Source organism: Garra rufa, chromosome 10 (assembly GCF_049309525.1).
Source record: "Garra rufa chromosome 10, GarRuf1.0, whole genome shotgun sequence".
NCBI classification, from domain to species: domain Eukaryota; kingdom Metazoa; phylum Chordata; class Actinopteri; order Cypriniformes; family Cyprinidae; genus Garra; species Garra rufa.
The window spans coordinates 45,898,199-45,924,297 of record NC_133370.1 but is presented as its reverse complement, the minus strand read 5'-3'; the positions used below and the strand labels follow the sequence as shown (position 1 = coordinate 45,924,297).

The window sequence follows — 26,099 nt, the reverse complement described above, 5'->3', positions numbered from 1 at the left end:
TTTATAGTCCTTTAGATTACTTTATTAAAACAAGTTTGTGTATAAAACATGGTTTACAAAAAAAAGATCATATTTTACATCTATCCGAGTGACTACAAACCAATTAACAAATAAACAACTGATAAAAACCATGAAGGGAAACGCACACCACATCACACACAACTGAACATCAGACTTGAACTGGTTAACATCCAGTCGAATCAAACAGGACTTGAGCACTTACAAAGATTCGCCGTATGAAGGAAATTATTAAATCGTATGACTGATACTAAAATGAACCTGCAGTATGAGGAAATGTAATGTGATACCATTAATATGAGCTTACATAAAAGATAAACCATCCCAAACCTGAAATCCAAAATTTTTCTAGACGGATTCATCCATTGACATCACTATCTAAAATGAGAAGTGAAATATGAGAAATGCAAGCTGACTCCTGCATGGAAAACAAGGGCAGAATAAAACTGTAACCAAATGATTTAATAACATATAACAAAAAATGCTGTGTGCTGTTGAGAGTGGGACATGGAAAGCATGTTTTCAGCCGTATGGGTGGTGGATTTGGCATGGATTTTTAACCCTCCCACGGTGGGCTCCGTCGGCCATCTACTTCTGTCTCCACGTGGTACAGCATATCGGCCAGCGTGTGTTCAATCACAGCACCCCAACCCATGTCACTCATCTGATAATATTCGACAAAAATATGAATTATGAAATACTAAAATACTAAAAATATTTCACTTTTTTTCTGTTTTTGTTGTAATTTGGATCATATAAACGCTTGCCTGGTGAGTAGAACTTTTAGACTTCTTTAAAAAAATATATTAAAAATCAAACTTTTGACAGTAGTGTGGATAAAATATGATATTTCAAAATGAAATTGAAAAAAGGTATGTATTTGTACTCAAATGGCCTATAAAGGGTGACACTTTTTAAATTCAACAGTCATTGCGGCCTAATAAATCTAAAATTTGAAGAAAAAGAAAGTACAAATTTAGTTTATAATATCAATGCATATTTTCCTACACTACTTTTCAATAAATAAACAAAATGCAAAATCACATTTAATTATTTTCATTTAAATGCACATTTATACAGGGTTATCATAGTTAACAAAAACTAAAACCATTTAAAAAAAAAGAAAAATTAAATAAATTACATCATTTTGTTTTAGGTAGTTGCCAAAGCAACATTTCTTATTTTCATTTAGTTTAACTTGATTTATTAAAATTAATGAAACTTAAATGAAAGTGAATTAAAATGTATATAGCAATTTAAATGACAAATAACAAGTATATATAAAAAAAAACATTTTAGGTAAATGCCAAAGCGACACTACTAATTTAAATTTAGTTTAGCTTTATTTACTAAACTAACAAAAACTAAAATTAAAAATTAATTAGTATTTTAAAAATTACATTATTTTATTTCAGCAACATTTCTCATTTTCATTTAGTTTAACTTGATTTACTAAAATTACAATCTTAATAAACTAAATAAAATAAACTATATAGATATTTAAAAAAAAACAAATTCAACAACTAATAATTTCAAAAAACAAATTCAGTTTTACATAGTTTTAATTACTTTTTAGCGTTTTATTTAGATTTTTTTTTTAATTTCATGATTATTTTTCAGGTTTTACATTTTCTTATTGAATTACTTAAAGGTGTTTTATTTAGATTTATTTTAAAATTATTTTTCAGTTTTACACTTTTATGGTTTAATTGCTTCTTATAAAAACAAGTTATTATAAAAGTTTAGCATTTCTATGGTTTAATTATTAGTGTTGTGTGTATATAACAAATTACTTTTTTTTTAATAAAATAAAACAGAAAACACAAAAGTAAAAACTAATTCTAGATTTAAAAAATATTTAAATCTCAATGACTGCATATATCATGACAAATAGTAATCCACAGCATTTTATTCTTTTACAAAAAGATTTAAGCAAACCAAACCAAGGCCCTTCCCAGACTGTTCCAATAAAGTCTGAAGCCCTAAACTCTAAAATCTCATTGTATGCATTAATACTACGTCACACACAGCATTAACATCTGTCTCCTCTGTGATTAAAGGGCCAAGCCAAAGCTGTTAATAATAAGGTGGAGTACAGGTAATTTTCCTTTCTGCCTTAGTATAAAATAAAGCATCCAAGTGTAAAAAAAAAAAATACTCACTGGCTGAAACTTGATGTCTTTTGGCGGGTATTTAAAGTGTGGTCCAAAATTAACAGACACCTAGAGACAGGAAACAAGTGATGATTTCAGCTCAAATGTGTCATCATACTGAGCCATCTAGTGTATACACAGAGTAATTGATTAAAAGTGACAGTAAATATATTTATAATGTAACAAAAGACTAAAATTCTGTTCTTTTGAACTTTCTATTCATCTGTGAATCACTCAAATATGAAGCAGCAAAACTGACAATATATAGAAAGGTTTCTTAAGCAGCAAATCGGCATATTAGAATGATTTCTGAAGCATCGTGTCACACTAAAGACTGGAGCAATGATGCTGAAAATTCAGCTTTTCGTCAGTTACATCTGTTTAAATATTTGGTTTGCCTAGAATTACTACCACAACAGAGAAAATTAAACTTTACGGCAGTTTTGACGTACCGTGCAGCTCTTGTAGAGGGAAATGGCGGGGTAGTACATGCCCTCGAACAAATCTTCATAGGCCACACCTTGATTCACTCCGTTCTTGTAAAATATCATCTGATACAAAAATAATCACACAATAGTGATGCCATTACACTCATAACCAAATGTGACCCTGGACCACAAAACCAGTCATAAGGGTCAGTGACAGCGGGTTGATCCAAAATGAGCGGTTACCTGCGGTTACGAGTCATCCAAAAATATTTTTAATGATATTCGGGTCGCGGTTGGTCGGGTCGTTTGAAATAAAGATGCCAATTAAACCTTTGTAATTTATAAAGTACTAGACAATTTTCTATGAAATGCACAGACCTACATTTTATTGGCTGAATAATATTTACCTTTTGAATGTTAAGTGTTATTAAAGGAGAACTCCGGTGTGATATTGACCTAAAGTGTATTGAATCATGATACCGAGTGTGAACGTACCTTGCATATCTCATCTCGGTTTGTGTCCAGCTGTCCGAAATCTGGGGTCAGTTAGCCGATGCTCACAACAGGCTGTCTATGAGAGTGAACAGGGCATCGGAAAAGCCATGTAAATAAATCACTGTTTTACGCCATTTACGAGGCACAAAGTAGCTCCACACTTCATCGGTAGACTTCCTAGGGCCCTGACATTTAAAACGAGACATTGAGAACTCAGAAAAAGCACCGGTAGTTTATTTACAAGAAGATTTATACAGACAGTACCTGGGAAAGAAAATCCGGTAGCCGCCATCCTGAACTTAGTCACGATAAGTCGAGTGTCGAGCCCCAATGAATTTATCAGGTTATCAACGTATCAGGTTGTAGTTTCCTTCGTGCTCGACACTCGACTTATCGTGACTACATTTAAGATGGCGGCCACCGCTCTGTTCCTGGTGGAAGATGTCTGTAGAAATCTTCTTGTAAATAAACTACCGGTGCTTTTTCTGAGTTCTCAGTGTCGCGTTTTAAATGTCAGGGCCCTAGGAAGTCTACCGATGAAGTGTGGAGCTACTTTGTGCCTCGTAAATGGCGTAAAACAGTGATTTATTTACATGGCTTTTCCGATGCCCTGTTCACTCTCATAGACAGCCTGTCGTGAGCATCGGCTAACTGACCCCAGATTTCGGACAGCTGGACACAAACCGAGATGAAATATGCAAGGTACGTTCACACTCGGTATCATGATTCAATACACTTTAGGTCAATATCACACCGGAGTTCTCCTTTAACTGTTGAATAAATGCTGATGGGACAAAATGCCTGATTTCCCAACATGCTGAACTGAGCAATGCCATCGTACCATTTTAATAGGCTACTTCTAAACGCATATAGCTCAGTAATGTCAGTTTTATGTATTTCCTGAGAGGGGGTGGGATTTTTGTTGGGAAAGTCGCACACTTCGATTAGACTGGATAAACACATGCAGCATCTTCATTGTTAAGAAAATGGTATTCCTAATAAATGTCTCAAATATTATGATTATATCCAATGCTTCTCTTTCTTTTTGGAATTATTAGACACATTTTACTATGTCTTTTCAAATGCCGAAGTCTGTCTAATTTCCTTAATTATAACATTTCTAGCACTGTTTTTAAATGTTTATTCAAGCAATACAGTGTTGTTTTTGACAACCATCTTAGATTTAGTCTTAGTCTTTTGGACTAAAATGCTTATTAGTTTTAGTCAAATTTTAGTCACTTCTATATGTGATAGTTTTAGTCCAATTTTAGTCGACGAAAAGTCAAAAAGGTTTTAGTCTAGTTTTAGTCAAAAAAGGGGAAAAAGTAGTCTTTTAACAAATTAATGTAGGTCAGTAAGTATTTTGCTGTTGGGTAGTGTCACTTAAGTTCTGAAAATAGCAGATCTATAGTTCAACAATGTGAGCTTCCGGATCAACTATTTTCACCAATAATTACAATAATGAAGGAATGTTTTAAAACATAAAACACAAACAAGGATGGAATGCTAAAACGGCTTGCCATACAATAATGGCAAAGAGTATTTAATGCTAAAACGGCTTGCCATAGCGGCAGATACGTTTTAGGTTTTAATTGGCATGCACAATAAGCAGAAATGTCATGCATTTTAAACGTCTGACGGACCACCCACTAACATTTTCGTCTATTCTCGTCTCGTCAACGAAAACTCACACACGTCTCGTCATGTTTTAGTCATCAACGAGCCATTTTTATCTCGTCATCGTCTCGTTATCACATGAAAAAAAGTGGCGTCAACGAAATGCTTTCGTCATCGTCATCGTTGACGAAAACAACACTGAAGCAATAATATATAAATGATCGCATGTATATGCTTGTTTAAAACCAGGGATTAAAAACAAATTCCAAGTCAAAACAGTATTTTTTCTTTACATTTCCAGAGAGCAAAACGAACGAAATTAAACATTACTCAATAAATTCAAGGCACTAGAATTTCATTATTCATTTGATACAACTATTATAGCTATACAATTCAGGGCTCGAAATTGCGACCATTTTGGTCACATATGCTCCCAAAATTTAATCTGCGCGACCTCAAATTATATTTGGGAGCATTTGTGCCAGTGTGAGTAACTGAGTAGCTGATGCAGTGACAGGTTCACCATTCTCTCCTTTGATTGTGGACAATTAGAAGGTCTCCACAATCTGTGGGCTATAATAAGCTGTATTGTGTCTATAGTTCTGTATCAGAAAAATTTGGTCATTTGCACTTTGAATATTGAAAGAGTGGCCTAGTTTGATCATGCCTGCATTTATTATCTACACGACTAATGGTGCGTTCACACCGCACACTTTGTCTGCGTCAGGCAACGCACCTAACGCATCTAGTTTGACGCATGTACGTTGAAGCTGGCAACGCTTGCTTTTTGGTGCGTTCACACCGCACACGTCAGGCAACGCTCCCAACGCATCTAGTTTTCTGCACACTTCCCCTGAATAAACCATGGCAAACTATTGGGACTGGACATTTTGGAATCCTCTCATGAACATGTTTCGCTAGCTAACGAAATGGGAAATAATTACGTTGAGAAAAGATTTGACAACCCGATCTCTTCAGCGATCTTCATCCAAGCAAGTTCCTTTACATTCCTGTCTTTATACAACAACGAGGACGGATCATACAATTCTCTGCGATTGCAGACGGCTAGAATAAGTTTGTAGCCGTCTTCAATCGCAGAGAATTGTATGTTGTTGTTTTTTCTGCTCCCGCTTCATTCAAAATACGTGTGGTGACGTCGCTACAGTGAGACACTCTGATTGGTTGACGCACTGCGTCAAGTGCGTTAAGTCCGTCAAAAGTTCAACTAGCTGAACTTCTGCGTTGCTTGCGTTGGCTGCGTTGACGCTTGAAACGCAGGTAACGCTTGAAAAGTTGACGGATCCAACGGACACAACGCAACGCAGAGCCTCTGACGGACCTCTGACGGACTCAACCATTGACTTTACATGTAATCTTGCCGCAACTGACGCATGACGGTTTGGGCGGTGTGAACGCAGCATTAGAAAGAAGTGTCGTTTATTTTTTGTTGTTTATACTGTAGATTGTTTAAAAATGCAGTGGTTGCCTCTAAATGGCTTTAACTCTTTATCTTTAACCTCTTTAAATGGCTGTAACTATAATAGAGAAAATAAACCTTCTTCATGTACTCATATTTTCATTCGTTCTTGTCCCTTGCTTAAGGCGTAAAATAAATATATATAAAAAAGGCTTTCAGAATCAGCCCATTTGCTCGTAAAACATCTGCTTTAAAAATTGACCATGAAGAATCAAGATCGGCGCATTACTAAAACGAAATTAGGTGCTCCTAAAAATTGTTTTGGTGCTCCTAACTTTTTGAAGTTGGGAGCACCAGTGCTACCAAGTAAAAAAAGTTAATTTCGAGCCCTGCAATTAATATAATATTATTTTGTCATATTTTTGATTCCTGAATTTATATATGAAAACTTCGTTTTGAAGTGCATACGTTATGTTTGTATAAGAAAATTCGTTAATCTAGCCTATTAAGTTGATTTAATATTCTTGATAATTTTTAGAAGAAGTTAAAAGTTAAGAAAAAAGGAATAGCTTGTAGTCCATATACATTTAAGGCTATAGGCTAATATTTTTCTTAACTTTTATTCCACTGTAGATCGAAATAAAATTATTCTTGATCATATATATAAATATCAGAGAATCACTGACAGAGTACTTCGAAAACGAAACTATTTAAATCTGTATAAAGGAAAGACAAAATAAATCACAACAAGAACAATCTGTATTTTTCTTGTAATCAAGAACATTTCTTTTGACAAAATTATCTAATTAATGCCGAACGATGTTTGACAGTGAACGCATCTCCACCGCATATAATCGCCGGTGTCAGTCGCAAATATTAAACATGCGGGTCAGGAAGCGGGTCGGGTACAATATATATATATATATATATATATTTTTTTTTTTTTCACTGATAAGGGTCAGTTTTTTAACACTGAGATTTATAAATTATCTGAAAGCTGAATAAATAAGCTTTCCATTGATGTATGGTTTGTTAGGATGACAATATTTGACCGAGACACAACTATTTGAAAATGTGGAATCTGAGGGTGCAAAAAAATCTAAATATTGAGAAAATCACCTTTAAAGGGGTCATCCGATGCCCATTTTCCACAAGTGAATGATGCTTTAGGGTCCTAATGAAAAGTTTTTAATACAGTTTGATTAAAAATTGTCTATGGTAGTGTAAAAAAAACACTAATTTTACCTGGTAAAAAATGCCTCTGTTCTCAGAAAGCGATAGACAAGACAAGCATTTGAGGTTAAAAAGTATATAAATTGTCTTTTTTTTTTTTAAATAACCGATTGTTTCGCTAGATAAGACCCTTCTTCCTCTGCTGGGATCGTTTAGAGCCCTTTGAAGCTGCATTTAAACTGTGTTTTGGAAGTTGGGGGCACCATATATATCTATTATATGGAGAAAAATCATCTAAGATGTCAATCTTGGTTTTTCTTTCTCCAGTCGTAAAGAAATCGTTTTTTGAAATTTTGAATATTGAAATTTCTTTACGACTGGAGAAAGAAAAACCAAGATTGACATCTTAGATGACAAGGGGGTGAGTACATTATCTGTACATTTTTGTTCTGGATGTGAACTACTCCTTTAAGACTCTTTTAAGCTTTTCTAGTCCAGGGTCACAAATACCACATGAACACATGAATATTATGTAGTGAAACACTCACTCTGCTGGAACTGGTGGGTTTTAAACTCTTCTCAGCTTTGTCCACGTAATCTTTCTCTTCGAAGTATAAGTAGCTTTTGAATTTGATCAGCGCCTTCAGAAAAAAATGTTATGTTTCCAATTACATATTCATGTTTCTACTCTAATTTTCTGTTGAAATATAAACATTTAAATGGTGTTGTAATAAAATAAACTCATTGTGTTAGACGTACACTGCCAGTCAAAAGTTTTCAAACAGTAAGGTCTTTTATGTTTTTTTAAAGGCGTGTCTTCTGCTCACCAAACCTGCATTTATTTGATCCAAAGTACAGCAAAAACAGTAACATTTTGAAATATTTTATTCAACTGTTTGAATATATTTCAACATGTAATTTATTCCTGGGATCAAAGCTAAATTTTCAGCATCATTACTCTAGTCTTCAGTGCCACAAGATCCTTCAGAAATGATTCCAATGTGCTGATTTGCTGTTCAAGAAACATTTATTATTATCAATACTTAAAGCAGTTGAGTACCTTTTTTTCTTAGGATTCTTCGATGAATAGAAAAATCCAAAGATTAGCATTCATGTGAAATAAAAAGCTTTTGTAACATTATACACTATACCATTCAAAAGCTTGGAGTCAGTATAATTATTATTTTACATTTTTGTGGAAAGACATTATAGAAATTAATTATTTTATTTAGCAAGGATGCTTTAAAATGGATCAAAAGTGATGATAAAAGACATTTATAATGTCACAAAAAATGTCAATTTCAGATAAATGCTGTTCATCAAAGAAACCTGAGCTGTTTTCAACAAAAATAATTCATGTTTTTTGAGCAGCAAATCAGAATATTAGAATGATTTCTGAAGGTTAATGTAACTGGAGTAATAATGCTAAGAATTCAGTTTTAAAATCATAGGAATAAATGACTTTTAAAAATATATTCAAATAGTAAACAGGTATTTTAAAAAGTAAAAATATTTCAGCATTTTACTGTTTTTGCTGTACTTTGGTTCAAATAAATACAGGCTTGGTGAGCAGAAGAGACTTCTTTAAAACATTAAAAATGTTACTTTTCAAAAACTTTTGATGACTAGTGTAGATGTGTTTCTTCATCAGATTTGTAGGAATATGTCATTCCATCACTTGCTCACCAATGGATCCGCTGCAGTGAATGGGTGCCGTCAGAGTCTAAACAGCTGATTAAAACACAATCCACAAGTAATCTTGAGAAGCCAAAAGCTGCGTGTATGTAGGAAACAAATCCATCAAAGACATTTATATCTTCAAACCACCATTTCAGGCTAAAATATGAGTCCATAATCCATAAGTCCATCTCCTGTTGTCTCTCACATCAAAATCCACCCACATATTTGTTTTTGACTGTTTTGGCTTGTAAACAGTGTTTGATTTGTGCAGATTTCGCACCACTTTTTCACTGGCTAAATCAATATTACGGATAGAGGAATAGTATTTTAGCTGGAAGAAACAGTAAAAATGTCTTAAAGATGCATTCACTTCTTACAAACACTCAGCTTTTGGCTTCTCAAGATGTTAACTGGTGCACTGGAGTGGTGTGGATTACTGTGATGCTTTTATCAGCTGTTTGGACTCTCATTCTGACGGCACCCATTCACTGCAGAGGATGAAATGCAACATTTCTTCAAATCTGCTGAAGAAACAAACTCATCTACATCTCAAGTGAATGTCAAATAAATAACAAGCTATTTCATATCGTCATACTTTGTCCTTGTATGTGTCAGGCAGAGCCTTGGCGGTTTCGGTCTCGTCTGGAAGCTCGATGTAGAAGCCCAAAATATCGCCCTGCCCGTATCCGTCAGAGTAATGCTTTCCTATGGACTGATGGAAGCGTGTTCCTTTCTTACTGCGCCACGAGTAGCTGAACTTATCGTAACCCAGAGGAGCTTGTAGGTTTCCTGAGACGAAAGACACATGATAGACACTGTAAATACACGGACGCTGTATCTGTTAGCAGTGCTGTTACAGTAATAATGGCACACCTAATGGCTGCGACCAGCCTAGTCGAGCCGCGGTGTCCGGTGGCATCTCATCCACAGTCACCTCAAAATACCACGCGCCCTTTCTGATCCCATGAGACGCCCGGACCATCGAGTAGCCCTTCTCTCCAGTCACCGTCAGACGATCATCTGAAATCTTTAGCTGGGGAGCTGAAATAGAGGTAAATGATAATAAGCAATTGAGCAGGAGGTTTATTTTGGACTAATGTTGTGGATGACACGTGTACCTCTGTCATGCAGCGCCAGCAGCACTCTCTCATACAGACAAGCGCGGTACAGGTCTCCAGGGATGGGCTTCCCAGCCCAGCAGTCCAGCTCCAGTTTTTCTGGGTCGGGAGCGTGGGGATCCGGCTCGGCGAGGATGTAACGGTAACCGTCTTTGTTAAAGGGGTGCTCGAGAGGGTAACCATGAGGCGGCAAGCGCTGCGCTGAGAACAGCGGGTCACTAAAACAAAGAGTTAAACACAATCAGATCTGTGACCCTGGACCACAAAACCAGGGTTTCTGCAGATATGAACAAGTGAAATTTAAGACTTTTTAAGACCTTTTTAATACCACCTTATATGAAATTTAAGACCTAAACCTGTAATGGAAATAGATATTATATTACATGCATACATGTAATATTTAATGTGTTTAATGTAAAAAGTAAAAAAAAAATTCATGGCTGTCATAAATTAAATTTATTACTACGATATACAGTGAACTTTTCATATCAGCAGATACTATTCCACACAAAATATCCCCATAAAAGTACCACTAGAAATATCTGATGTAAAAAAAAAAAAAAAAAAAAAAAAAAAAATGCGATCCTTGTTTGCAACTATTTTCGTTGGTGAAACAGAACAAAACAGTGGAAATATTTTGTCTAATATGTAAGTAACTACTTGACTAACTACTTGTTTATTGAGCTAAAATTAATGTAACATTTGTAATTGTGAGAATTTTCAGCAAAAAGCTCACTTGGTAAATTACTGAACTATATCATGTTATAAATAAACTATACATTTTAAATTTTTACCTCATTTTGTTTCTCACAAATAGACCAGAAATACACTATCCATTATCAATTTCTGTTTACGTTGAATGTATTAAAATAGGAATCTTTCTTGCCTTTCGATGCTTCGCTAGTTGTTTTTGTCACTTCAGTTTTAATCAGGCGGTTTGTTCGGTCGGGCAAGAAAAAAAAAAAACATTTTAAAAGTATCTCGAAGGCTGGCGGTCAGCTAGCTCGACCTATATTTATTATTATTATTGAGAACATTATATACAGAAAAAGGTAGTTTGACCTGTATTCTGCTACTGCGATTCTGTCTGAAGACGCAGTAACTTCCACAGAGAAAAAAAATCTACAGTTGTTAGCAACTGGCCTTAGCCAAGCCCTATATTCATTTTTTTTTCAAGCCAAGTATCGCTAAACTTGCATTCCTCATAGCTAAAAAGTTAAATCCATTTTACTTCTGCGGTACAATCCGAGAGAGACTCGCGCCAATAACAGAAAGCTGATTGGCTATTGCATGTTGGTCTCATTTGTAGTTTAAATACAGCAAATTATATTTGGAATAGTGAAATAAAGAACTACAACACCACGGAAACAACAAAAAGAGAATTTAAATGAGCATTAGAGGTAGCGTTACATGGACATCGGAAAAATAAGACCTGTGTAAAATTATTTAAGACCTAGAACAGCGAATTTAAGACTTTTTAAGGCCTTAAATTGTGATTTTTAAATTTTAGACTTTTTAAGACCCCGCGGGAACCCTGAAAACCAGTCATAAGGGTTGATTTTTTTTTCTTTCTCAAAAATCTGGAATCTGAAGGTGCAAAAAAATCTAAATATTGAGAGAATCGCCTTTAAAGTTGTCCAAATGAAGTTCTCAGCGATGCATATTACTAATCAAAAATGAGGTTTTAATGTACAGTGCCATCCACTAATATTGACAATTGGTAAATATGAGCAAAGGAGGCTGTGAAAATATATCTGCATCATTTATCCTTTTGATCTTTCATTCCAAAAAAAAAAAAAAAAAAAAAAAAAAATTCTAACCTGTCATTGAAGTAAAACAATAGAAACTAGGGGGGGGGGGGGGGGGGGAAATCTTAGGGCTGGGCGATAAAACGATAACGATATATATCGCGATAGACAAGAGATCGATATCAATAAAAAATGTGTTCGATAAAACGTTCGATATTTTGTATACTTCGTCGGCCTGCCCAGCCCCCCTTTAACGTTCAGTTCATAGCGCCAGATCACAATAGAAGGTTAAGGTTATCTTTCCTACAGAACGGGTCCATGTTGTTGTATTAAACAAACCAAATAGCCTTATGTTATTTATCTTATTTACACGACGGCATGTGATTTCTGTCTCTACATGATCGCGCGTTTACAATGTCTCCTCACAGACGGGATCGCGGACTTCATTCATAAAAACGGACTTTACTATAGGGCGGAATGCCGCGGAATTCGTCGATTTTTGGACCAATAAATCAAAAGTTGGTCTGTTAATTAATTCCGATCGCGATATGGACTAGTGTCTGTGAAAACTGAAATGCAAAAAGACCGTTTCAATAAGAATCCTGCATGTTCCGTTTGTATGAATGGAGGAGACGCGTTTTATTTTCACTACACGCATACTGCACACGTGACGCTCCCGCTAATGTTTGGCCTTTGCATCTCACATGAACAGACAAACTCCAATAAATACATCTCCAAAGCTGCTGTGAGTGTCACTTTTTGTCAATTTTACCGTTTCATTAGTGAAACTAGCATCATTCATACTGTATACACACTGAAACTTCACAGCAACCTGTCAAAATAAAAGTAAGGTTTAACATGTAACAGAACAATATTAGTCTTGTATTACTGTACAGTATAATGTAGGTGTTTATATGTTCAAATTTAAATAATTTACATAAAACAATATATATGATAAAAAAATAAAATAAAGAGTCACCACTTAATTGTTGAAAAAATACTATTATTATTAAACCTTTTTTTAACTGAATATAATTTTTCTTCTATGTATTAATTTTAACAGTAAAGCTCCGTTTATTTTTATTTTTAAAAATAAATCAGTGATTTTGCTTTCATTTGATTATCAGAAAAATTAAAACAAGAATTTCTGGAAAAAAAAAAAAAAAAGATTGTAAGGCCCTATTGTTCAAAATGTTGAAAGTTTTGGACTTATTTTTTCACTTAAATAAATATTTTTGTTATTACACAAAGTATAGGCTAAAGTACCAGGAAAGAAGTAATGTTGGCTACTGGCAACCAGCAATCTGTGCAGAAATAAATATTATCAGCCAAGTACTTTGCAAAAGCCTCTGACCTGTGGTCAAGCCGTACTTCTGGGCCATACATTAGCTTGACCATTCACTTCATCGACAATGAATGGGGTTTGAATTGAGGATTAAGAGATAATTAAGTGTATATTGTGACTTTAGACTTATGTTTACTTTTTAATTATTTGAGTTTTCCATGGTTGTTGACATTTCTGTCTTAATAACGGAGGGGATTATGATCAGAGGAAGGTTAAGTTTAAAATAAAAATGCTTTAGTGTAATATATTTTTCTCCTGGTCCTTATTTTAAATGGGTCATAAAAATATCAATAATTATCGATATCGACCGATATGAAACACTGATATCGTGATATAGTTTTCAGCCATATCGCCCAGCCCTAGGGAATCTCATTATAAAATTTTTTTTTTCTCTAGTTCAGGTTGGCCACTATTATTGGTACCCAATTATTGCAAAGTCCTTTTCCCAAGATAACCGTTCTGAGTTTTCTCCAACAATGTCTAATAAGTTTGGAGAACACATGACAAGAGATCAGAGGCCATTCCTTCAGACAGAATCTCTCTAGATTCTCCAGAATCTCTCTCTTCCCAGCTTCATGTTGGTGCTTCTTCTCTTCAGTTTCTATACAGGGTTCAGGTCAGGGAACTGAGACGGCAATGGTAGAAGCTTCATTCTGTGCTCAGTGACACAATTTTGTGTTGATTTTGATGTTTGTTTTGGATCATCGTCCTGCTGGAAGATGCAACTATAAAGCCATGTATCTAAACAAGATGTCCAGGACCTCCAGCAGAAAAATAGGTCCACAACATTAAAGACCCAGCAGATATTTTAACCGTGGGTATGGGGTACTTTTTTTTACCCTGTTTGCACCAAAACCATCTGGAGGGTTGCCAAAAAGCTCATTTTTAGTTTCATCTGAACATAGAAGCCAGTCCTGTTTGAAGTTCTGATCATGTCTGACAAGTGAATATGCTGGAGTTTGTTTTTGTGTGAGCCAGGAGGATTTTTCTTGAAACCCTCTGGAACAACATGTGGTGATGTAGGGGCTGCTTGATCATTTTATTTTAGGCTTTCTGACCCCAAGACTCATCTAATCTCTGCAATTCTCCAGCTGTGAGTCTTTGGCCACTCAAACTCTCCTTATCATGCATTAGGACGATATAAACACACGTCATCTTCCAAGCAGATTTTTAACATTTTTAGTTGATTGGAACTTCTTAATTATTGCCCTGATGGTGGGAATGGGGATTTTCAATGCGTCAGCTCTTTTCTTACAGCCAATTTTATTTTGTGAAGCTCAACAAACTTGTTCTGCACATCAGAACTACATTCTTTGGTTTTACTCCTTGTGATGGAGATGATTAAGGGGATTTGGCCTTTGTATTAACATACTAAACCTTAATGTTAAGTGTTACCATAATAAAAAGTAATAATAATAATTCTGATTATAAAATATTTACTAATTTACACAAAAATCCTAATTTGCATGTTGTCACAAAATATATGTACATTTTTAAAATGCTTTAAAAAAGGCTTTAAATATTTGTACAATATTTTAAATACTTCAATAAAATATTATTAACAGATACATCTTTGATTTCAACAACGTATAAATGTCGAAATTAATATCACCTAATATTAATAAAAATATTTTTCATTTTCAACTTATGTTAACTAATAAATTAACTAATGTTAACATATGAAACTTTAATGTTAAGTGTTACCATAATAAAAAAAAACTAATCTGATCATATTATAGAAGAATGCTTTAAAAAAGGCTTTAAATATTAAAAAATTTTATTACAATATTTTAAAGTTTTTAAATACTTAATTTGATACTTTTTTTCAATCTAATAACCTTTTAATTAGCAGGTCAGCATTTATTAAATATTTTTAACATTTAAAAAATTAATGTATATATTTAATGTATTTTTATTTTTTTAAGTTCTACCTATTTAATAAGTTTTTACATTCTAGAAAAATTTAATTACTATGTTAGCATGTAAAAAAAAAATATATATATATTTTAAAATGCTTTAAAAAAGGCTTTAAATATTTGAGCGATATTTTAAATACTTGAACGATATTTTAAATACTTCAATAAAATATTATTAACAGATAACGTATAAATGTCGAAATTAATATCACCTAATATTAATAAAAATATTTTTCATTTTCATCTTATGTTAACTAATAAATTAACTAATGTTAACATATGAAACTTTAATGTTAAGTGTTACCATAATAAAAAACAAAAAACAAACCTGATCATATTATAGAACAATGCTTTAAAAAAGGCTTTAAATATTAAAAATTTTTATTACAATATTTTAAAGTTTTGAAATACTTAATTTGATACTTTTTTCAATCTAATAACCTTTTAATTAGCAGGTCAGCATTTATTAAATATTTTAACATTTAAAAAAATTAATGTATATATTTAATGTATTTTTATTTTTTTAAATTCTACCAATTTAATAAGTTTTTACATTCTAGAAAAATTTAATTACTATGTTAGCATGTAAAAAAAAAGAAAAAAATATTTTAAAATGCTTTAAAAAAGGCTTTAAATATTTGTACAATTTTATTTTTACGTTTTTAAATACTTAATTCGATACTTCTTTTCACATTCTAATAAGATATTAATTAGCAGGTCATCATGTAAAACAATGAGTAAAACAAAATCAGATTTTCATTTCATGTCAACTTTAAGATGTGTGTTTTGTCGTACCTGCGTGTCCTCTTGGCCGCTCCAGCCGCGGCTCCGTCCTGTTGCTGCTGTTGTTTGCGCTTGGCTCCTCTGCCTTTTCCTGTCGCAGCTGGAGGAAGCCCACCTGTGACAGAAACACAGTCTCAGACACAAATTCAACCTCAACTCTGATCATCCAACATAAACTTAAGGCCCAAACGCTTGCAGCAGAGCAGCCCAGGGATCGAGTTCAATCTAAACGCCACAGGATTTGACAAACACAACGATTAAGCGGGAAAGCAATATGCTTCAGTCCATTCATATTTGCCAAAAGCCATGACGGTTAGATTTCAGTGTCCGAAAGGGAAGAGAGGGGGCGTAAGCACACAGAAACATGAATTAGTGCCGCAGATCGAGGAGACGAACCCAAGCAAGTCAATCAAGAGATCAATGCAAAGCGAAAGCAGATAAAACGCTCCATATTCACCTGAAAAAGTCGATCCACCTGGAATACAACGCACAGCTTTAAAGAAACTCCCTCAGCACTGATCATTAAATATGCAACTTTAATTATTTCTAGAGCTTAGATGTGAGGTTTTACCGTTCAATCCTCCAGCACCCGTGACGGACGTCATCTGCTTCTGGTTGTCATACGACGGTCCAATAGTGGCCAGATCCTGAGTGAAAACACGCACAGAACATACATATATATATATATATATATATATATATATATATATATATAAGTTGTTAAACTATGTTACTTATAAAATCATCAGAGTTTGTCAGCCAATCAGCCAATTCAGATTTAATTATTTTACTAATAAAATTCCATTTCAATCTTTTTATTTTATAATTTCACATTTAATTAAATGTATTTATTGCAAACCAGTGTTAATTTTGAAAGCAAATTTTGACTAAAGTCTTCTGACTAAAATACCATTTAGTTTTAGTCATATTTTACTCATCTGAATTGGTTTAGTTTTAGTGTAGTAAATTTAAATCTACAGCAGATTTAGTCATCTAATATCTAATGGGTTTAGTTAAGAGTGTAATGCATGTTAAGCATTTCTCTAAAATGACCAAACTCATTGTACAGGTTTAATATTAAGGTTTTATCACGATAGACACAGATTTAACAGCTGTGACACGCAATATGCTTTTATATTGTATTAATTAAATGAAACCACTTCTCATTAAGAAACAAGAACATTGTCTTCTTTTCAATGAAATGCCAGTGGTTATATAGGCTAATTATGCATTCTTGATAACAACTTTACTACATTCTTCATTCTCTCAAGCCAACATATTTAATTTTATGAATAAATTTAGATTAAAAATTATTAGGGCTACTAAAGTGATTCAGTCAAAAGCAGTGAGTGTCTTTTCTGTCTTTCTTTTGTTGCTTGATTAACATCAATTCCACAGACAATAGCAACTAAATTAGGCTTTAAAAGAGTGCGTTTATGTGAATAAACTGACAATTCCACCTTATTTTGTGTATATTTCTCAGTTCATGAGATGTAAAAGAGTACTAGTGTGCTGCGTGAGAGGCACTGCTTTTGTATTTGCGTTTAGAAAACCAGACCGCTTTAAATTATCTTTTACGTTGTCAAATCTATCCATGTCTGCTCTCCTCTTACTCCCAGATAATGACATTTTTTTTACCTTTTATGACAGGGGTCTTCAACGTTTTTCCGGTCAAGGACCCCTTTGGTAATAGAGACATGGGGCAGGGACCCCCTGATATAAAATGTGTGAAACAAAGCCTCTGATATTAATTATATTATGCTAGTTATATTATTTTAAGACAGAACTTTGTTGTTGTTGTACATGCCTCATTGTCTACAGTTTATTAAGTTGTTCACAGTTGTCTTAATTATTTATAATTTCATGCATTTTCCCTATACAGTTAGGAGGACTATTATACAATTACATGAATTTCAGCTGTAATTAAGTCAGGTGGACAATTATACATTTACATGAACTTCAGCCTTAATTTTAATAGAACTTTTCATTTAATATTACTGTGAGGTAGAGCTGCACGATTCTGAATAAAATGAGAATGTCGATTTTTTTGCTTAGAATAAAGATCACGATTCTGCAGAACTTTTTTATTTTAAAGATTTACCCCTGAACATTATATCAAACAGCAGTAAAAAAGCAGTAAAATAAGACATAATGCACTTTGCTTTAAATTTAAATAAATGTACACTGCAAAAAATGTTTTTTTTTTAACAAGTCAAAATTAAGTGTGTTTTTGCTTGAAACAAGCAAAATAATCTGCCAATGGGTAAGAAAAATAATGTTGTTTTCTGTTTGACATAAGACTTTTTTTCTTACCCCATTGGCAGATTATTAAACTTGTTCTAATCAAAAATAACTTAATTTTGGTCTGTTTTTTCTGAAAACAAGAAAATAATTTTTACTCGTCTGGAAAATCCTTCTAGATTTAAGAATTTTACATATTTTGGCTGGAAACAAGACAAAAATTTAAGTAAGAAAAACATTTTTGCAGTGTAATGAAAATGGAAATAATGTAATATGTTTGCATGAGTTTTTTAAATCCGTCTTTTGCAACAGTGGTCACGGGAAACACGATTGCGTCCGTTATTTCTTCGTGTCTCAGGGAGGTTGTTGAGAACTGTGTGGCATTGAAAAATGTTGCTCAAACTGACGTTTGCTTTGTCTGGCTGCAAGTACTTTCTACAGAATTAATAACAAAAAATAAATGACATAGTTCTTTCTTAGTCGTGTAGAGAAAAAAATGCAGACATGATCAAAGTAGGCTACTCTTTCAAAATTCAAAGTGCAATTCAAAGATACAGAGCTATAGACATCTGCACAACTTATTATAGCCCACATAATAATAACAGCCTAGCTATTTTATGTAGCCTAATCATAACTGACGAGAATGCCAGAATGTAGAACGTACGTTGATGTATTTTAAATCTACGTGAATGCACATGGATGCAAGGGTTTTATTAAAACTGTTAATGTAATAATTATAATAATTTAAATTTTTTATATTTTATCTTTGATGTTTTTACTTTTTTTAACAAACAATTATTTTTACTAAAAATTATTAATGATCCAACATTAATTAGCGGACCCCTGCAGTACCGCCGCGGACCCCCGGTTGAAGACCCATGTTTTATGAGATGTGCAGCAAATGTAGACTAAAATACATTGGTCAACCCCTAATGAGTAGATTCCTAAGTGAACTTAAACCAGCACAGTTTAATAAATTATGCAGAGTAATGTATAATAGCGGTCGACCGATTATCGGCACCGATATTAAGCACATTTATGGTTAGTGGTCATTTTCAAAACAGATTTTGCTATATATCAATTCAAAATATCGGTTATCGGTCTACTTGATATGTAATTATCGTATCAGGCCTGAAAAATGCATCAGTCAACCCCTAATGAATAGTTTCCTAAGTAAACTTAAACCTGCACAATTTAATAAAATATGTGTAATGAGTAATGTATAATAGGGGTTGACCGATTATCGGCACGGACATTAAGCATATTTATGGTTATTGGTCATTTTCAAAACTGATTAGCAGATAAAATAATTTCAAAACATTTAAAGAAAGTGTTTGTCAGAGCCCTTGTTATTTACATTAATTTTCATTTTTACACCAGACATACAGTATATATCGGCTCAAAATATCTGTTATCGGTCTACTTGATATTTAATTATTGGCATTGGCTCTGAAAAATACATATCGGTCAAACCCTAATGAATCATTTTCTAAGTGAACTTAAACCAGCACAATTTAATAAAATACTCAGAGTAATCTATTAAAGGGGTCGCCCAATTATCGGCACCGATATTAAGCTTTTTTTATGCTCACCGGTATCGGTCATTTTCAAAACAGATTTGGAAATTAAATAATTTAAAAGCATTTTAAAAAGCTTTCGTCAGAGCCATTATTATTCTTAATTTTGACATTCATTTTATTTTTACACCAGGCATATATAGTAACTCAAAATATGTGACCCTGGACCACAAAACCAGTCTTAAGTCGCTGGGGTATATTTGTAGCAATAGCCAAAAATACATTGTATGGGTCAAAATTATTGATTTTTCTTTTATGTCAAAAATCATTAGGAAATTAAGTAAAGATCATGTTCCATGAAGATTTTTTGTAAAATTCCTACTGTAAACCTATCAAAATGTAATTTTTGATTAGTAATATGCATTGTTAAGAACTTAATCTGGACAACTTTAAAGGTGATTTTCTCAGTATTTAGATTTTTTGCACCCTCAGATTCCAGATTTTCAAATAGATGTATCTCGGCCAAATATTGTCCTATCCTAACAAACCATACATCAATAGAAAGCTTATTTATTGAGCTTCCATGTGATGTATATATCTCAGTTTTGTAAAATTTAACCTTATGACTGGTTTTGTGGTCCAGGGTCACATATTGGTTATTGGTCTACTTGATACAGAGCTCTTGTTATTTTTAATTCTAACATTCATTTTCATTTTAACACCAAGCATATAAATTAGTTTAAAATTTCAGTTATCGGTATACTTTAGTCTAATTATCGGTATTAGCCCTGAAAAACACATATCGTTCAATCCCTAATGAAACATTTCTTAAGTGAACTAAAACCAGCACAATTCAATAAAATATGCAGAGTAATGTATAAAAGGGGTTGTCCAATTATCGGCCAATTATTATCAGCAATTTTATGGTTATCGGTATTGGTCAATAAAATAATTTAAAAGCATTTTTAAAAAGTTTTTGTCAGAGCCCTTGTTATTCTTAATTTTGACATTTATTTATTTTAATTTTTACACCAGCCATATATATCACTTCAAAATATTAGTTATCAGTCTACTTTGGTCTAATTATCGGTATTATCTGTACAATTTAATAAAATATGTTTAAGGGATAGTGGACTTTAGCATGATAAGCATTTCAGTGAATCTTAATTGGACAGTAAGAACTTGTGTGTGGTCCTAAAGTGCCCTATTCTGCATTGTGTTTATATGATCTGATGTCTATAAAGTCGCACCTGATCCAGCAAGCCAAACTTGGGATAGTCCTCTTCAGGGTCTTTACTGCCGGGGTCAGGATGTTCTTTCACCAGGAAAACATCCCGCTCTTTACTCTGAGTCCAAACAACACAAGTCAGCCTTTATAAAGCTCAAAGTGGAGAATCAAATGATTTTACATCTGTCAAACATCTCAATTACCTACCATAGTCTTGACAATATTATTTGGCCATGTGAGTTTGCCGGGCCTCTGACGAGTCGTCATGCACTCCCAGTATTTGTCAATAAAAGGTATGATGTCCTTCACAAGAGACCAAATGACATCACTGAAACCATAACATGAAACACATGGCACTGTATTCACTTAACTACAGCTGAAAGCGTACCTTATCTTTAGAGAACATTGTCTTGGGATGCTCCTCTTGAGTTCTGGACCTCCACGTCAGATTTGCCAAAGCGGTGAGACACATCTCCTTGAGATCTGTGGGTAAAACCATTAAATGATTAAGAATCAATGCACTGAATGTAATAAGGATGTATTTTTTAATGCATGGTGGAGCTGTACGATCTAAATAAAACTGAAATCGTTTAATGCAAAAAATAAATAAATGAATAAAAATTAAATGCAAAAGTAGTATTTCTTATGTTTTTAATTAGTAATTTTTATATTTAAGAACCTACAACTATAATCAATAATAATAATAATGGTTTGGTTTAACGAAAATAAAGAAATTAAGATGGATGGAAATATTAGTGTTGTACTTTTACAGTTTTAAAACAAACTAAAATTACTGCAGGTAGTAATGTCAATATTTAAGTAATTATAACAATCATAATAATAACCATTAAATTTAATTAAGAAATAATAAAAAAATATTAATAGTACAACTGTTCAGTTGTAATGTTAACTAAAATTATTGTATTTTGTATCGTAAAAGTTAAATTTCTTTTTTTTTTTTTTTTTATAATTTTCAAATTTCATTAAGTATTATAATAACAATATTAATAATATTTATTATTATTATTAAATATTATTTATTATTAATATTATTAAATTTAATTATTAATTAAATACATAATTTTACAGCTGTAATGTAAACTAAAATAAATATTATTTGAATTATACGGTTTTAGCGCAAAAGTAATATTTATTTTGTTGTTCAGTTATTTTTACATTTTACAAATTATAACAATGTTACTACAGATATAAATTTTACAGTTAGTATTACTATTATTAGTTGTAATTATAATGTAATCATAATAATTATTATTAATATTTAATGTGTTGTTTATTGTTTAAAAAATGAAAAAATTAAGACATAAATATTAGTAGTGTAACTGTTCAGTTATGTTACCTAAAGTTATTATATTTTTAATTTTATATTATTATATTTTTTATCTTTATTTTGAATTTCTTTAATTACTATTTTTAATTAAACATTTTTTATTAATATTATTTACCATTAGTATTATTAATTATTTAATACAAATTTAATGTTTAAAAAAATAAAGAAATTAGGACAGATTTAAATGTCAATTCTAATTTTACAGTTGTAATGTATTTGTAAAATTAATGTTATCATTACATAGTTTTTTATTGCAAAGTAATATTTATTTTGTCGTTCAGTCATTTTTGCATTTCACTCAGTAATTCGAACATTATTAGTACAGATATAAATATTAGTATTTAAATTTTACAGCTCTAATGTTAACTAAAATGATATTATGTTATTTTATCATATTATGTTACGTCATAAAAAATATTTGTTTTTGTTTTTATTTAGTATTTAATTATATTTTTATGAATTACAATGATATTAACATTATCATATTTTTATACAGCCATATAGGCATATAATCAGTTTAATTCATTTTTTTTTAATTAAAAAAAAAGGACTGCAATTAGATTTTTTTTTTCCTCCAAATTGTGCAGCCCTAGTATATAATGTACAATACCTACATAATGATTCAAACAGCAGCATGCAAAAGTGTTCACTAATTCATCAAGTGAAACTGATCCACTCACTTGCTTGTTTCCTCAAAAAGTATGTGTTTCCGCTGTGGTGACACACATTGCAGTGAAACACATAATTGGTCATGAACGGCAGGCAGGTTCTGCAGGTACAAGGAAACAGACAGCATAAGTACATGCATGTGAGACACCCATCTATCTGCATCAGAAGACAAACGTACGCTGTGTCAATGCTGAACGTGTCCGCCGTAAACCACTTCATGCACAGCGCACACTGCAGCTCTACTTCCCCCAGCTGACGGCCGTTCTCATCGTCTCCAGATCCTGTCTGTGCGTCCGCCGCCTCAGAACTGTCACCTGCTGTGTCCTAAGAAACAATGTTATATTACACTGAAAGTCAACACCAAACAGTATATTCTCAAGCCATTCGACTGTAATGAGACATACAGTACAGACCAAAAGTTTGGACACACTTTCTCATTCAGGTGTGTCCAAACTTTTGGTCTGTACTGTAGATATGAATTCAACTGAAAATATCTTTCAGGTGGTCAAATAGCAAATAGTGGAGCTCTGCAGCCACCTACTGGTAAAAGTTATTTGTAGTGTTTTTTTTTTTTAACTTTTAAAACTGGATTTTCCAAAAAGATGGGCAAAAATCTTACACTAAACCATGTGAAATTATCCATGTTATCCCCATGAATTAAAGTTGGGTCTTTTATAAAGTGAATTTTACATAAAAAGCCGTTTTTGTATAAAAATCCATTTAAAAAATATTTATTTATTAATTTATATATATTTAAAAAATATCACTAACCCACTGAAAACTGCACAAATGTAGAGTAAAAACTTTAATAAACAGAAAAAATATACAGTACAGACCAAAAATTTGGACACACCATCTCATTCGTTCATTTGAATGAGAAGGTGTGTCCAAACTTTTGGTCTGTACTGTATTTCCAAGTGATGCAGGATATTCAATAGAAAATATTAGGACTTTCTATCCACAAAATGTTATTGAACAGTAAGTCTCTTCTGCTCACCAAGCCTGCATTTATTTGATCCAAAGTACAGCAAAAACGGTACAATTCTGAAACATTTTTAATATTTAAAATAGCTGTTTTCTATTTGAATATATTTTAAAAAGTAATTTATTCCTGTGATTTAAAAGCAGAATTTATTGCATCATTACTCCAGTCACATGATGCTTCAGAAATCATTCTAATATTTTGATTTGCTGCTAAAAAAACATTTATTATTATTATAATGTTGAAAACTGTTTCTCTGATGAATAGAAAGTTCAGAAAAACAGAATTTATGTGAAACAGAAATTTTTTGTAACATTACAAATGTCTTAAGCACCTTTGCTAAATAAAAGATAAAAGCATTCATTTCTAGAATATCCTTCTCCCCAAAAAATATAAATATACTGTTATAGTGTATAATATTCTAAAAGCTTTTTAATTCAGATAAACGCTGAACTTTGGATCTTTCTGTTCATCGAAGACTCCTGAAAAACATTTAATCAACCGTTTTAAATATTGATAACAAATTACAATAATAAAAATGTTTCTTAAACAGCAAATCAGCACATTAGAATGATTTCTGAAGGATCATGAGACACTAAAGACTGGAGCAATGATGCTGAAAATTTTGCTTTGATCACACGAATAAATTACATTTGAAAATATATTCAAATAAGAAACAGCTATTATAAATAGTAAAAATATTTCCAAATTTGGATCAAATAAATGCAGGCTTGGTGAGCAGAAAATAATTCTTACTGTTCAAAAACTTTAGACTGGTAGTGTATATACAGGGAATTGATTTTGATAAAAGATTAAGAAGCAGCATTGTTATAACTAAAAACAAACTAAATAAAACTATTTAATTAACTGAAAAAGTGATTAAACAAAATAAAATAAATATTAGATAAAAAAAAGACCTTTTGCTTTGGTAACTAATTGAAATGTGTTTAAATATGTTACATTTGTTTAAGTTAACCACTAAAATTATTAATAATAAAACTGAAATGAAACTCATAGTCATAGAGGAAAAAAAAAAAGAAAAAAAAAGGCTAATTTGACAAATATTACTTATTATCATAATTATACTAAATCATTATATTATTGTTATATAATAATGATTTAATATGTAGTTACCATAATTTATTTTAATAACATTTTATTATTATACAACAAGCAGTAGAGTGATTATATTACATATAAATAAAATAAATCCTTCGGAATAATGCCCACTTATAAATCACTTACAATAAGAGCAGTAATGTTTGTTAATAAAGTAAACCAGATATTTTGACTTTGATGTGTCTAATGTCATACCATTGTCTCTTTTCCACTGGACGACTCAGTTTCCATATTTGTGGTCAGATCTCCAAATGATGCATCTCTGCAAAAACACACGTGACAATATGAGACATAATGATCAGTATATATATGTGACCCTGGACAACAAATCAAATAAATAAATAATAAATAAGCTTTCCATTGATGAATGGTTTGTTAGGATAGGGCAATATTTGGCTGTGATTCAACCACTAGAAAATCCGAGGGTGCAAAAAAAATCAAAATATTAAGAAAATCGCCTTTTGATATATTCACAGTAGGAAATGTACAACATACCTTCATGGAACATGATCTTATGTCTTTATGTATTTTTGGCAATTGCTACAAACATACCGGTGCTACTTAAGTATACATATACACACATATACATACTTGTACAAAATTATGAACACAAATATGGCACTTTTATACTTAAATCATTATGAAACCAAGCACACAACCATAAAGAGAGCAGAATGAAATGTAACTCATATTCAGACTAAGGAATTGTTTTTGTTTTGTCAAGGTAAATAAGGTAACCATGTTCAAATACATTAAACAATCTCAGTATGTTCAGTGTATAAACATCAAATCAAGCAGCACATAAATAAGAGAGTAACGTTAAACAGACAGAGATCGTGCAAACAACAGCACTTCATTCTAACATTGGACATGATTGTGGCGTTGTGTTTATGCGCTAAATAACGCTATTAATATCACAGATGTGCGATGTAGATCTGATCATATCTCTATCACTTAAGGTTAGTGTTTTCATTGATTAAAGCGTGTTTTTATTGATTCTCACCCTTCTGCTGTGTCTCTCTCAGGTGCAGATCCCGCCTCTGCCGCCATCTTTGAAATAACGACAACGCAACGGTTGAAATCTCGCGATGACACGGCGGCTTC

General features: G+C 32.4%; 1 protein-coding gene across 3 annotated transcripts; it reads right to left on the bottom strand.

The window, feature by feature from the left end:
- ash2l (ash2 like, histone lysine methyltransferase complex subunit) lies at positions 1–26,082 on the bottom strand. Of its 3 annotated transcripts, none has more exons than XM_073849118.1 (17): positions 25,999–26,082; positions 25,191–25,257; positions 23,073–23,218; positions 22,906–22,994; positions 21,266–21,360; positions 21,085–21,180; positions 20,900–20,995; positions 16,463–16,538; positions 16,349–16,384; positions 15,904–16,006; positions 10,100–10,317; positions 9,855–10,022; positions 9,577–9,770; positions 7,850–7,942; positions 2,624–2,722; positions 2,181–2,240; positions 1–682 (listed from the first exon to the last, which is right to left on the bottom strand). In XM_073849118.1, exons 1-17 carry the CDS (start codon positions 26,043–26,045, stop codon positions 575–577), a joined length of 1,791 nt encoding a protein of 596 aa, XP_073705219.1. In that variant the 5' UTR covers positions 26,046–26,082; the 3' UTR covers positions 1–574. The 3 variants fall into 3 exon arrangements, with proteins under 3 accessions (XP_073705219.1, XP_073705221.1, XP_073705222.1); XM_073849120.1 differs by having other exon boundaries at positions 16,349–16,366; XM_073849121.1 differs by lacking the exon at positions 16,349–16,384.
- Positions 26,083–26,099: the final 17 nt, after the last annotated feature.